General features: G+C 32.8%; 2 protein-coding genes across 5 annotated transcripts in view; both read left to right on the forward strand.

The window, feature by feature from the left end:
- Positions 1-5,742, forward strand: part of LOC126850306 (RNA/RNP complex-1-interacting phosphatase) — a 41,727-nt gene extending 35,985 nt beyond the window's left edge. Inside the window, exons 7-9 of the mRNA XM_050593168.1 lie at positions 1,843-1,903; positions 2,677-2,723; positions 3,306-5,742. Of these exons, the coding sequence (XP_050449125.1) occupies positions 1,843-1,903; positions 2,677-2,723; positions 3,306-4,114 (917 nt within the window). The 3' untranslated portion in view covers positions 4,115-5,742. The remainder of the gene's footprint in view (positions 1-1,842; positions 1,904-2,676; positions 2,724-3,305) is intronic.
- A 1,761-nt stretch (positions 5,743-7,503) lies between these two features.
- LOC126850352 (fibroblast growth factor 18) overlaps positions 7,504-14,255 on the forward strand; it is a 129,829-nt gene continuing 123,077 nt past the window's right edge. The window contains exons 1-3 of one of the 4 annotated variants that reach the window (XM_050593249.1): positions 7,504-7,657; positions 8,070-8,354; positions 8,781-8,824. The gene's annotated coding sequence lies outside the window, so the exon portion shown is untranslated. Of the gene's footprint in view, positions 8,355-8,780; positions 8,825-13,549; positions 13,569-14,255 lie in introns of those variants that run through there. The other 3 variants (XM_050593251.1, XM_050593248.1, XM_050593252.1) reach the window with 3 other exon arrangements.

The raw sequence follows: 14,255 nt of genomic DNA on the forward strand, positions 1-14,255 counted from the left end.
GTTGTATATATTATTCGACAATTTATAGCTGAAGATCGGTTTATTTGTTGATATAAAGGCTACTGCGCCACGGGGGTGCCGGCTCTAGATTCACATTAGATGCCGACGTGTTCTGAGATTCTTGTCCGCTAAAAGATGTAAATTTCTGGCTTATGCAAACCTGAGATGACCTCGTGATAGATACGGACGTGAAACGAATTTACTTTATTATGTATACACACATATATGTATAAATACTTATGTTAGAATATCAAATTATATGCGATTTATGTATTATCTTTAGATTATTTAGATTGTTATTATATTGTAATACGTGCAATATTATTTTCCAATTTACTAAAATCTAGTGAATGTCGAAATACTAAAATAATCTAAATAAGTGCAAATTCAAAAAAAAAAAAAACTTTCATCACATACTACAATTATATACATGTGTGTGTGTGTATATATATATATATATATATATGTAAACTAGAAAAATTATTTAAATTATTTAGCAGTAATTAAATAAAGAAATGATAAAATATTTTTTACCAGAGAGATTATAATTTTGCTCGTAAAATAAATTTACAGAAATATCTCTCTATAATCTTTTCTATTTTAAATTTTAATGAGTTCTTCAATTTATGTTCTATTTATGTTAAGCATTCACAACGATCTCTATTATTTTCACATTGTTATATTTTCATATGATTTTCATATATGATAATTCATGGTCCCTTTACGAAGAAATAGCATTTACGCTCGAGTAACATGTTTCGCATACTTTTATCTCGATACTCTTTTCTGGAATGCTACATGTTGTTAGATGGAAGATAGCTCTGGTCAGTTTTATTAGACTGTTTATCATAATTTTTTCACGGAAAATCTTATCGCGTCGCCATTTCGAATCACCATATATTTGCATTATTGTCCTTCGCGAATACAGTATCGCGTTTATCCCAGAAAGAGAGGGACATAACTCGCGCAGTGTATCGTTGTAAGAGATACACCGATGTACTCTTTGTTCGGTCAAGCGGAGGTCAAACGGCGTATCGCATGACCCGCGATGGGCCACTTAATTCACACTGAGAGCCGTAAGGAGGTACGAAGTGCCTCTAAAGTACTTGATACTTATCCTTCGCTTGTTCACGCTTCGCTGAAAGCAAGAAGACGCCGAAGTTAAAGGAAAAGGGTGATCGTAGAGGGAATACAAGAAGAAGAGATAGGCGGTGGTACGACGCGTTTGTTCGATCGTTATGCTGGTTAACTACTCTTATTAAAATTGCGGCTCTTACGAAAATGCCGCCGCGATCGATCGGCTGGCTGTAGCCACGAAGTCACGAATCGTCGTGAATTCGTCGCAGTTTTTGCCGGTAATTTGCGATAATATTATAATCAGCCCCTTGCTGAGCTCGGAGAGGTGCCGACCCCACGCCCTAGGCCGAATTGATGACCCGTGGAATCGTATGTCGGTGCGTCCTTATTGCACGCCTTTTTCGTAAGCGAATATCTCTTCGGTTTCTGCGCGTCCTTTTCGCCGCCGTTCGATGTCTCGAAAGTACTTTCGAGATACCGATCGCGTGTCTCGCCGATCGGACTCTCATCTGCATTGCCGCATAATTACTTTATCGAGATTATTGTGTTATACTCCATTACTTACGAAATATATTTTAAAAAGAAGATACGCGAAATGCAATGTCCAGATACTTGAAATTATAAAACTGTGATTTCTCTTTTTTTTTATTATATTAAAATGTAATTAAGATGTCATTTGTAATAATGCTATTGCTTAAAAGCTGATATTGTTGCTTGTGTAATCAGATTTGGAATTACAAAACTGGTATAATTTTCTTGTTACAGGTGAACTTATAGGAGTCCATTGCACACACGGTGTGAATCGTACTGGTTATCTAATTTGTAGGTAAGTATTATTTAACTTCATATCTCGCGTGCTTTTAATCAATTAAAAATTATTAATAAACAAGTTTTATACGACCAAACTGGCAAAGTAGAAAGAGAAAAATCGAAATGTCAAACTGACATTGTGTCAACCACTATGTTTGGAATACTGAGATCAACTAAACGACCTTTATTAATTTATCGTATATGTTGTTTAAATTCTCTGTCAACATATACGATAAATTAATAAAGGTCGTTTAGTTGATCTCAGTATTCCAAACATAGTGGTTGATACAATGTCAGTTTGACATTTCGATTTTTCTCTTTCTACTTTTTAATTATAAACGTAAGTTGCCTAATTCTATTTATTTCATTGTAACATGACTATCATTATTTATTGTATTGTTATTTTAGTTTCACTCGATAAGGACCAAAACCATATGGTCGAAACGTCGTGATATAATAATCAAACAATAAATTGCCAGTTTGGTCGTATAAACACTTGTTTATTAATTTAATTACTGGCGACATTTTTAAAATTAAACATAATAAAAATTATTAATTAATATTATTACTGCTACTAAATATCCAAATATATCTCAAAATTTTTGGATTTTCAAATCTTGAGTATTTGCCATACACTTGCTTAATTTGTATCTGAATATCTGGAAACTTCGGAATTTAAATTGAAATCTCGTGTAAATAATATCGAGATAATTTATATTTACGACATTTATATATTTGTTATGTATCATCAGATAAAAGTCGTATTGAAACGTGTGCCAATTTTTATAGGTACCTCATTCAACAGCTAGGCTGGGTAATTCAAGATTCTTTAAAAGGTATGTTATTTGAAAAATGCATGTTGTACTTTATCTTATGCATTATATTACGTTACATTATGTTAAATTTACCTGCCATATTATTTTATTATTATTGGATTTCATGGATAAGAGGTATAATTATAATTTTAATCAAATGTTTTATTAATAACTGTTATTAACTGTTTGTTATTAACTGCCAAAAGCTATTAAAGGAAACTTAATTATTTATGAATTATAAGCAAATATTATTTTACATACATATATTCGCCTGTGAAAAAAAAATAGTATGTACATAATAGGCATATGATTTCACATACTTAACTTGTCTTTCTTTTGCAATGTTATACAAATAATCATAATTAATTTGTCTTTTGTATTATTTAAATTTGGTTTTTATAACTTGCGAAAACTTATTTTCTTCTATAATAATTTTTCTTGTTTATCACTATAAGTCTCTCATTCAGAAGTATGATAATTAAAGATACATTGAACATTAAGATAGGTTAGTTGACAGTGACAATCAATAAGTTTATATTTTGCATAAAAATATGCATCGTTCTATATAAGCTTATTGTGCAAACGAAAACTCTCTCTGTCTAGCTTTTGGAGACGCACGCGGATATCCCATCGAACGCGACATTTATCTCGCCGCATTGAAAGAGCTTCAATGCGGTGAGAGGATCGATACGAGCAATGTCATTTTGAGGTCGAAGAGTCCTATCGCAGTTCCAACCAAGAGGAATTCGTTGAAAGCACGCTCGTCATTAAAAAACTTGACAAGTCGATCGATGGGACCGTCGGGATTCGCGATGTCGCGCCGAAGTTTCGCGAACGGCGGTCCGTTTTCACCTCAGAGATTCGCGGGCCCACCACCGGGATTTGGACCGATGCCTCCTCCTCCGCTTGGTATGCCTCCTATCCCGCCGCCCATGTGTCCACCGCTTTACGGGCCTAGACCGTTCAGGTATGGGCCGCCGCCGATGCGCCCGGCAATGCCGCCGACCCCGCCCGGACCCGGTTTCCCGCATCCTGGTTTTCCGCCGCGTATGCCAGGTCTGCCGAGAATGGCGGGTCCACCACGATTGCCGGTCGGTCCAGTTGCACGATTACCGCCGCCGAAGATGCCGCCGCCAAAAATGCCGCCGCCACCACCGCCACCCCTGCCTTCCAGAACGGCAGTGGCTAAGCAACTTCAAGGGCAGAAGAAAAAACAGCAAATTAGAAATGGTATCATGGAGCGCGCAATAAACATTCGTTTAAGACGAAACGGACCGGCCAGCAGAATCATGCCTAAAGTACATAAAGAACAAGACTTCACCGTGGATACGTTTGAGGAAAATTTACTTACAACTTCAGTTGCCACGCAATCACGACGACAAACAAAGGGACGATTTAATCAACCCAAGTGACCATGTATTCGCTAGGAATACGATGATACTTAAACGTACGACTTTCTGTGTAACATTAACGCTGAGATTGACAAGCGAGGAACTCTATGACGAGCAGTAAGGCTGTCTTTTGTGACAAGTACGATATGACAGAGTCGGTTCAATCTGCACGACGGGTTGATTGTTGTTTAATTTGGACGATAAAGTTCGAACAGATCCGAATTGTGCGTGAATTGTAACATGCCACATCTATTCGATATCACTAACACATACTTCTTGTTAAGATTTTTTATTTTACTTTGTATTTTATATGGGTCATTGATGAGTGAACACACTTGAAAATCTTATGACTAGTAGTATTAGTTTATTTTATGATTTATGTACATATATATACATGTATACTTATCACGCGCGGACGCGTTTATGTATATATGAATGCATATGTATGTATGTTGTGTGTAAACTTTTGTAAAATCAATGTTCCCAAAAAAAAGTATCTTTGTAGATCAGTGTTTTATAAAAGCATTATTCTAAAGATAATAAATATTAGTATACGCATATATATATATATGCATATACTATATACAGATTGTCTGATAATAATTGCCCCACCCGTAATGGGTGCAGGTAGAGTGGGTTAAACCGACTAGGAAAGTCCTCTACTGTTTTGCGATCTTTGCAATAATTATTGAGAAATCAATTAAAAAAGATTGGTCAATTTGTGCGAGTATTAGCACGGCCCCATTGATATGTGGTTGCTAGATCACGAGAATCCAGCATTATATACCGCTCGTCGTAACTGTTGTAATTTGCAGAGCGCGCCTACCGACTGCATATTTTTTTGAGTTGTCTCTCTTTGCTGTGCGCTTATACTAACGCAAATTGATCTTATATTTTTTAATGAATTTCTCATTAATTATTGCAAAGATCCCAAAATGATAGAGAGGACTTTTCTATTCGATTTAACTCGCTTTACCTGCACATTATGGCTGAGGCGATTATTATTAGATACTTTATATAAACGATGTTATTAATCATTTAACAAATGAATTTGCACGCATATCGACACATTCAATAAAAAAAGCGCGTAAATTTTATGTGTAAGTTATTAATAACTGTGTTTATATTTAATTTTTATTTTAATAACTGATTAAATTACATACTCTCAATTATTTTAAAATTAATTAGAATTATTTGTTAGAGAGAGAGAGAGACATTCAGTATCATGAGATTGCAACAAAAATTCTGGGAAAATTTGTTATCTTGTTTATATGCAATCTTTGTTCTCAATGGGAAAGTGAAATATTATTATAGAAAGAGTTTATGTCTCACTGCTTATGACTTACTTTAAAGTTACTATACTATAAATATTATATTATCTATAAATTAAGTATCATTTTATGTATTTAATTTTTTATGAGATATGACGTTCTTAAGAATATTCAGTTTAAATGTTTGATATTTTTCGTTTATATTATGCAAATTGCAAATCCGCAACATCATTATTTAAATCAACTAATGAATTGTCTAAAAATCAAAAGATTTTATGGAAATAGAATGGACAGAGTAAAACAGACAGTAACTCTATGTACAATTTTAAATAAAATATGTGCATTTAGATATAAGAGATATGCACTATTATAATTAAATTTATGAAAGTTTCTTTATATCCTCGTATTTCAAAAAAATATATTATTTTCATAAATATATTAACTCGAGTATAATTTTAAAATTAATGCTTAGAGTAAGATTTATTTGTTGAATTTGGAGCATTTTGGCAACAAGGAACGAAAATAAAAAATTCCTTAATACGGTACTTTGCTGAATAAACATAATTGCGAAATTTTGCTACATATAAATTGATAAAATTGATGAATTGAAAATCACGAATTGATGGAAAAATAATTTGCTAATAATTAAAATCGGGAAATGATTATTTATAAATAAATTCGTGCACGTTTACATATGAAAATTTCGATTTATAACGAGTTCTTTTCAGCCCTGATTCTTATAAAAACTATTTTTTTTTCTCTGTGGAACATCGAAGAGAATGCCACACTTGCATTCTTAATACAAAAACAGGTATGCTAATAATTTTTCACATATATACGCATATACGAGAGAAAATTTTAAATTATAAAATATTATATTTACTCATAAAATATTTTTAATTAATTTTGACTTAAATTTTTAATTTTTGTAATAAATTGATTATTAATTTATATTTTTTATATATATATTTATAAAAATGTTTGAATATATCGAGAAGTTTATAAGAAAATAAGTAATATAATTCAAGTTTTTATGTATTGATAAGGAAAGGCTTTAATTTTTTTATTCTTTCAATATCTTTTATACACATTATGAATAATTTCATCAGCATAATGTGCAATGACGGAGTTGTTGTGCTATATATATTATGCTGATCTGTAAAATACAAATATATTGAAATTAAAACAGAGTCCAAAATAATTTTAAGAAATAATTTTGTACAATTTTTTTTAATTGTGTTTTAAATAAATATTCAATAAAAAGATTCTTTTTGAAAAAAATTTGTTAAACAAAAACTTAAAAAAAATACTATATAATAAAAATATAAAATATAAGATTTATATAAATAATCTAAGCAATTGTAACATTATTAATATATACATTGTGCATTACGAATAATTTAAATAAATTTTAAATAAAATTTAAAATATTTTATATATATTATATTTTACATTATATTAAAATAATCTAAAATGGATTATTATTGTGGAGATAAAAAAACGAGCATCTAATTTTAATAATAAATAAATTATGAGAAATATTCATTCTTAACGGTTGCTCAGCCGTTGCCCGATGCTTCTTTCTCCTCATCTTATCTTTTGCTGTTTCTTTATGGCACTTACAAGACAATCACTCGCGAAAACATAAAATTAATTACACGCACATGATCATAATTATAGACAGAATATGTCGATCATGTTGGACATTACATCACATTCTCGATCGAATGCGACGCACACTTTATTGCGATGAGAGAACAAGATAAAAATTAGGATTTCATTCGAAAATCGGATAGTCAAATTCACAGTTTGCTATGGCAAAATAGAAATTTAATATTATTTTACACATGCAATATTATATATAATAATATTATATATATAACAATATTATATATATTATATTTTTTAAATGTGTAAATTTTGCGGAATATTATTAACTTTGATTCGTACTTTAGTATTATATAAAAAATCGTATGAAATATCTATTGAATCTTTACTGAGCGTTAAATATTTCATAATGATAAAATATTAAGAGTTATACTACGTTTAGTATTCAAGGCTAAAACACGTAAACACAGCGCGTTGTGTTTACATTCCGCGCGATGGCCTTGTCATTCGCGCGACGAGACTCGAGCAGGAAAGCCACGGCGCGTCGCGCTCCGTGTGTCGCATTAAATTTTGAAAAGTAATCATTTCCTATTACACAATTAATGATTATCAACTCGGGCAATTAATTAATTGTTGCGATTAATGACTCTTAAATGTGTCGAGACGGCTATTCATTAAAGAGCAGGTATTTCACGCGACTTATATTCAAATATGAAACGATGCGTAGTATTAGACGAATCGCGAGATGGAGTGATCGAAATAATGAATAGTCGTGATATATTGAGCATTAGTAATATATTTCGCGAGATTTATTCGTATGAAATATATTGCGCGTGTAATATTGAATTACAATTGTGCATTTTTTGATATTTCATCGCGCGTTTTAATTAACGCTTAAGTATTGTATCATATACAATATTAGCGTGAAATAGTCGCTATTATTTTCAAATTTTTATAGAAAAAATGTTGCAAAAACATAATAGATTGAATTTTATCGAGTGTCGAAACGTATTTACATCGTTGTAATTGATCAAAATATATTATTCACTTATGTTATAATATGAACGTATATTATTCGTTAATTTATGGTTCTGTAGCGAAGTGAATTTGGCTACACGATATTTAATATAAATGATAGTTTTTTCATTCTATTCTCTCGTCGCAATTCGCGATGTGAAGTATGCGTCCTTCGAGTAACGTCGAAAGAGTTCCGCGCAATTGAGACATTTTGTTGATAATCACGATCATGTGCGTGTAATCGTAATTAACAGTATTTTCGCGAGTGATTATCTTGTGAATGCTACGACGGAGCAAAAAGAGATAAGAGAGGAGGAGGAGGAGGAGGCCTGGGTGGCATCGGGCGACAGCGGAGCAACCATTGAGTGAGTATATTTCATAACTTATTTATTATTTATTATTAAAATTAATTGCGTGTTTTTATTTTTGGTGGCGGTGTAGTAATTCATTTTAATTATTCTGTAATTCCTTAAAAATATTTTAGATTTACAAACAATATTTAAAAAATATATTTAAAATATTTTATAAAAAAATATTTATATATTTTACACGTATATATATTTTATTTATTTAAAATTTATAATTAATCAGATTATCTATATAAAAATTAGATATTTATCTGTTATATATGTTTTAAAAGTTTAAAATAATATTTTTAAAAAATTATGGTTTTTATTAAATATTTATTTAAAAGACGATTAAAAAAGTAATTGTGCATAATTATAATTCTTTAAAGTTTAAGTATTTTGGACACTGTATATAATCTGGATATATATTTGTGTATTTTACAGATACAACATAATGTACTACAGATCCGCTGTTGCGCATCGTAACGGTGAGTGATAATTATTATATATAGATTGTTTTTAATTTGTTTTCGAGGGAATTACTTCCTGTTTACTAGAACGAATGTCCGATAAAAGTTTTACAAAGATACTGGGTGATAAAGTAGCTTTGATAGTTTGAGAGATAGTTGCTAAGATTACATAGACAGATACGCACGTGGCACGAACGTAATTGAACGTACGTTTGGATGATTGGGACGAACCATGATTGGTCGTGCGCATCGTGTATCTCGTTCCAAGTATTAAAGTGATTCAATATTCGGACTGGAGTCAGGGGTCACGTGTGTAGGAGGGACACGTCTCGCGCGCGTTTGGCCATATATCACGAACTGCCGTTGGCATGCGTGGAATTATTCCACGAGAAATTGCACGCGTCACACGTGAGTAACGCCTTAGAGCTTGAGAATTTTACCCGGCGGTCTTAAAAGTGAGGCTTGATGATAGAAAAGGCATAAATTAAGCTTATTTAATTGGCGTATCACTTCTCTCTCAATCACAGATGCACGTTATCATACTTGTAATGATGATGATATTTTGGCATATTACCAAAAATCGTAAACGGAATATCTTGTTTAATTGATGCATATTGAAATATAATTTTTAAATAATTAATATATCTTGATGGATAGATAAAGAGATTAATAAATTTAGATCTGAACTATTATATATATTTGATATATCCGAATATTATTAAAAAGACGAACTTTATTTAATTTTAATTAAAATTATATTTTAAAATTATATTTTTCCGGTCTCGGAAAATTATTTATTTGCATTCGGGATAATAAAATAAAATACAACTCGTGAATGATTAGCTTTCGTCATAGTCAAATCAATACCGTAGCCTCAGTTATACTCATAATCTTAATGTAGGCACACTTTGAATGTAAATGTCGAGAAGTAAGAAGAGGGAAAGAGAGAGGGGAGGGGGGAGGGAGGGAGAGGGAACGATGATGACGACGAAAAGAGGTCGTCGTGGATAGAAGGAATTCGAAAACTTTCTCAGAGGTGGAAAGATCGTCGCCCTTCTCGCCACGATTCCTGCTCTCACGGGAGACAATCCGAAAGTAACTTCTGGTGCGGGCTACTGGCGCCACGAGAAATAATCGTCCATCTCGATCGTTGAATGCAGCAGCGCGCGCGAGACAATTATTTTCCCGGTGCTCAATACCTATCTCAGTTAGACATTAGATTTATCGACATATTTTCTCAGTCTTTTGAGAGACTTTATTTACTTTTGTACAACGTCGTCTACCTCGCCCTCGTGCTGCTCGCGCGACTACCCGCCTTGTTTCGGCCCGCGCCGGACGTTGATCGATCAGATCGGAGGGGGATAGCAGAAGCAGAGTTTAACCGGGAAGCACAGAGATCGGTATTTGTATAAACTCTATTTTAAGCAGAAGAGAGGCGATTTGTGACATGAGAATTGGTAAGAATTGGATAAGAAAGAAGGTTTGAAAGCAAAACAGCATATGAATCCATGAGGAACAAATTTATCTGAGTTAATAATAAAAAAATGAGTTATTATTATTTATGTCATAATTGTTTGTAAAAAATGTGAAAGTTTTCGATAAACCTATAAATATATTGTTTAATTATAAATTTTTAAAATTTTGACAAATATAACATAATATAATCGATTATGATTTAATTAGATGATCGTTAAATAAGTGTTGAATTGAATCAAGATAAAAAATATTTACGGAAATTTCCATTATACTAGGATCGTAAGCGATGCACGGTTACTGGAAATGAGGAGATTGCATGATCTAACTACCGTGTGATTGTCCGAAACGATCTTTCGGATGCGTCTCGACGGAACTTCTCAAATAATTCGTAAAAATCCGCAGAGGACAAACAAGTCCATAAAGACTTCTCTGTTTCTCTTTCCTTACGTTTAGTTTTCTCGTTTGAGCAGTTCTTTTACATTTCATTAAAAGTTGCAATCTGTCAAAAATTCTAAAATCAAATCATATCTGGTAGCATCGATAATGAATAGCAAAATAAAAAAATTAAAAAAAGTAGATAGATAAAAAGAAATTTGCAATAATCTTGCAAAAATGAATCTTTATTTTATGATAAGAAAAATTTAAAATTTTTGATATCCTATATTCTTTACAAATAATTAGTTCAAAAATTGTTTAATAAATATAGCTATAAATTGTATAAATAATCAAAAGACTAACATTCATATGTATATCAATTTTTAATTAATAAATTGTTTATTATTTCATAATTATTACAATCCAGACAGATAGAAATAAAGTAAAAGAAAATATCGATCTTATTTTTGGAGATAAATTCATAATTTTGCAAAATGAATTTCTACGAATTTCTTTTAAATCACCTATTTTACTTAGAGATTAAATACTATAATTCACTGGCGAAGGGACCGACAGAATGAATTCCCTCTCGTCTCCGACGTGGTAATTAGTCTCGATTAATTCCTCAAAAATGAGAAGGAACGCGCGCGTGCTATGCGGTAGGTAGATAGGTACAGATCTTTTAAGGTAGGGATCTTCCGAAGTCGAATAATAGGAGGTTGAAAACTAATTCGCACACGAGACTTGTGTGAGCTCGAGCTTAGCTTCTCTCTCTGTCCATCTTTCCCTGTGTCCTCCTCTCTCTTACCCCTAATTTCGTCTCCTCTAGCCTATGTACCGCGCTTGATGCGCTTGATACATATATGTATGCGTGTCTCGTTGGCACGCCAATACGATGCGTGGCAGTGCACTTTAATGCTGCGGCGCGGCCTACTTAGCGGCCGGCTTGATTAACATGGAGTGATTAATAGTCGCTCCCTCCGTTCGTAACCAACCCCAACAGCGGCAGCATCGGAGATCTAATCGCATGATATTTATTGCCTTGCGCGCGTCGTCCACTTCGGAGCCCACAGCGATTTTGCGAACCTTCTCTCTCTTTCTTTCTCTTCCCCTGCTCTCTTCCGCGTACTCGTCCTTTTCCATTTCGTTTATTTTGGTTTTTATTTTCGTCTTCACACACACACACACACACACACACACACACACACACACACAGACACACACACATCGTTTTACTTGGAGCCGGTCCGCGAGCTCGGCTTTCTCAGTATCGGTCTTCCAACATTGCCTGAATTCCTCTCGGTTCCTGTTTCAATGAAAGAGGAAGTCGCTATTTAATAAAGCGATTTAAAAATATTTATGCATTGCAAATTATAACATACATATATAGCAACTATGATATCAATTGAAAATGAGATATATTAAAATGTTTGATTCATTGCTTTGCTTCAAAATTATTTTTTTTTCTTTTAAATAACAATAAATATTGTTTAAGAACATTTTCGTATATTATAAATATCGATAATATTTCGATGATTTTAATCGGTTTGAATCAAAAGAATTTGTCCATGTTTGCAATAAAGATCGAGATGATACGATGTTCGATTTTGCGCGCACGAGACATATCCACCTCGTTTATTACCCCTTTACATGTTGCGTCAGCGTTACGGTGGCGCCGCATTCGTCTGCTTAATCTGTAGTCATGTTTACACAATCTCGGCTTCGACGGCTTACGATTGTTGTGATCAGAAATACTACCTAATACATAACTTTACACCCCTAAGAGTATCGATTGTTTTTAAAATCAAAATTGTTATTAAACAAATATCAATACCAGATTTAAAAAAAATATCGGAAATTAAAAATTATATAAAAATAATTATTTTTTTTTTAAAACTATTTTTATTATAAATTGTAAAAATATAACGTATTCTTTAAAGTGCGTACATATCTTTCCGATGTATTGTATAGAAAATTATATATTACATTTATAAACGCACTTAAAAAAAATATGTACTTAAAATTATATCAAATTACATTATATTATTGAGTTTATAATAAATAGAAAAATAAATATATAATCAAAACTTATTAAAATAAAAAAGATAATTTACATAAAATTTCTGTACAATTTTAATAAATGGTATAAAATTTGCATGAAGAAAGAATATAAAAGATAAATAGAGTATATATTCTCCATCGCACAATCAGAACGTCCAGGAATGTTGCACTGCGATAAATATTTACATTTGATAGATTATAAAAAACATTGTATTAACGTATTTTCTTTAATACCTACGCAATAGATACACTAATATTTATTTATGTTAGAAGGCCAAATATAAATCATATAATTTAAACGTAAATAAATCCTATCCTTAACAATAACAGTTTAGCGGTCGAAGCCTCGGTATCGGTAGATAGACTTCGTCGTCGCACGTCAATGCGCTCACCCGCTTTCCGCGATAGCTATTTATACGCCCGTTGCGAACAACGAGCCGATAATTAAGACGATGTGTAATTAGTGATTAACGCGCGTTATTAACAGCGCAAACAGTCTGCCCTCGGCGAGTCGGCGCGCCATATGGGGATCCGTAGTATAATGGGCGGATACTGCGAAACAGATATCACCGATACGTTTCGACGTACGTACGAAAGAAGCATACCAATTTTTTGCGCGGGCCATCGCGTTTGGTATTTGCCGCTTACGAAGCATTGCATCGCCAACGGACGTTTGGATATACGTGGTACGTCGTGTATGCGATACAAGACTCGTAGCTCAAATGCATCGCAAAATGCATCGTACGCGAAAATTAAATTCACTGGGAATCCGACAAACGTGATCAGTGGCATGGTAAAAACGGAATTTTTTTCGACGGCCACATCATTTTTGAAGAGAATTTATCATTTGGTAAGCACATCTTACTTTTTCAATTTTAAAAGAGCATATCGTCATGTATTAAGATGAGTGATAAGATGTAAAGCTATAATGCAGAAAAATATTTTCCGTCTTACGTATACAATATATCCTTGTACAGTAATGTAGAAATTATTAAGCATTTAAACTTATTTCACATTTGCGAATATAATTATACTCAATACTTTTTAATATCCAATTAATTAATTAATGCTTTTACTAATTATTATCCAATTTAAATGACAATGAAGGAATGATAATTCCAGAGATATATAATAATAATTGCACGCAACCATGACATACTTATTATTCCCGATTTGAAGTTAACCGGCGAGTCGAAAACTAATATTACTTGCGCGCAAACTAACTTTTCTCTATTATACGAATCTCATTGTCGGCAATAAATATTCGTCTGCATATCTCAGCGGGGACGATCAAAGGTACATGTCTCGCGTAAATACGAGGAAGCGATAGCCACAATTGTGATCGGGAGAAGCGACATTGTCTCGATGGTCCCGATACTCGCCTCCCACGACATTGTTGGACGGTCTTATTATCCCCGAGCCCTTTGATCGATACGGACAGATATCGATAACGGTGCGATGTTTATCGTGCGGGTAGGCTCGGATAAACGCGTACGGTGTAGCGTTACACAAAGAGCATGATGCATGGCCAATGATG

Source organism: Cataglyphis hispanica, chromosome 6 (genome assembly GCF_021464435.1).
Source record: "Cataglyphis hispanica isolate Lineage 1 chromosome 6, ULB_Chis1_1.0, whole genome shotgun sequence".
NCBI classification, from domain to species: domain Eukaryota; kingdom Metazoa; phylum Arthropoda; class Insecta; order Hymenoptera; family Formicidae; genus Cataglyphis; species Cataglyphis hispanica.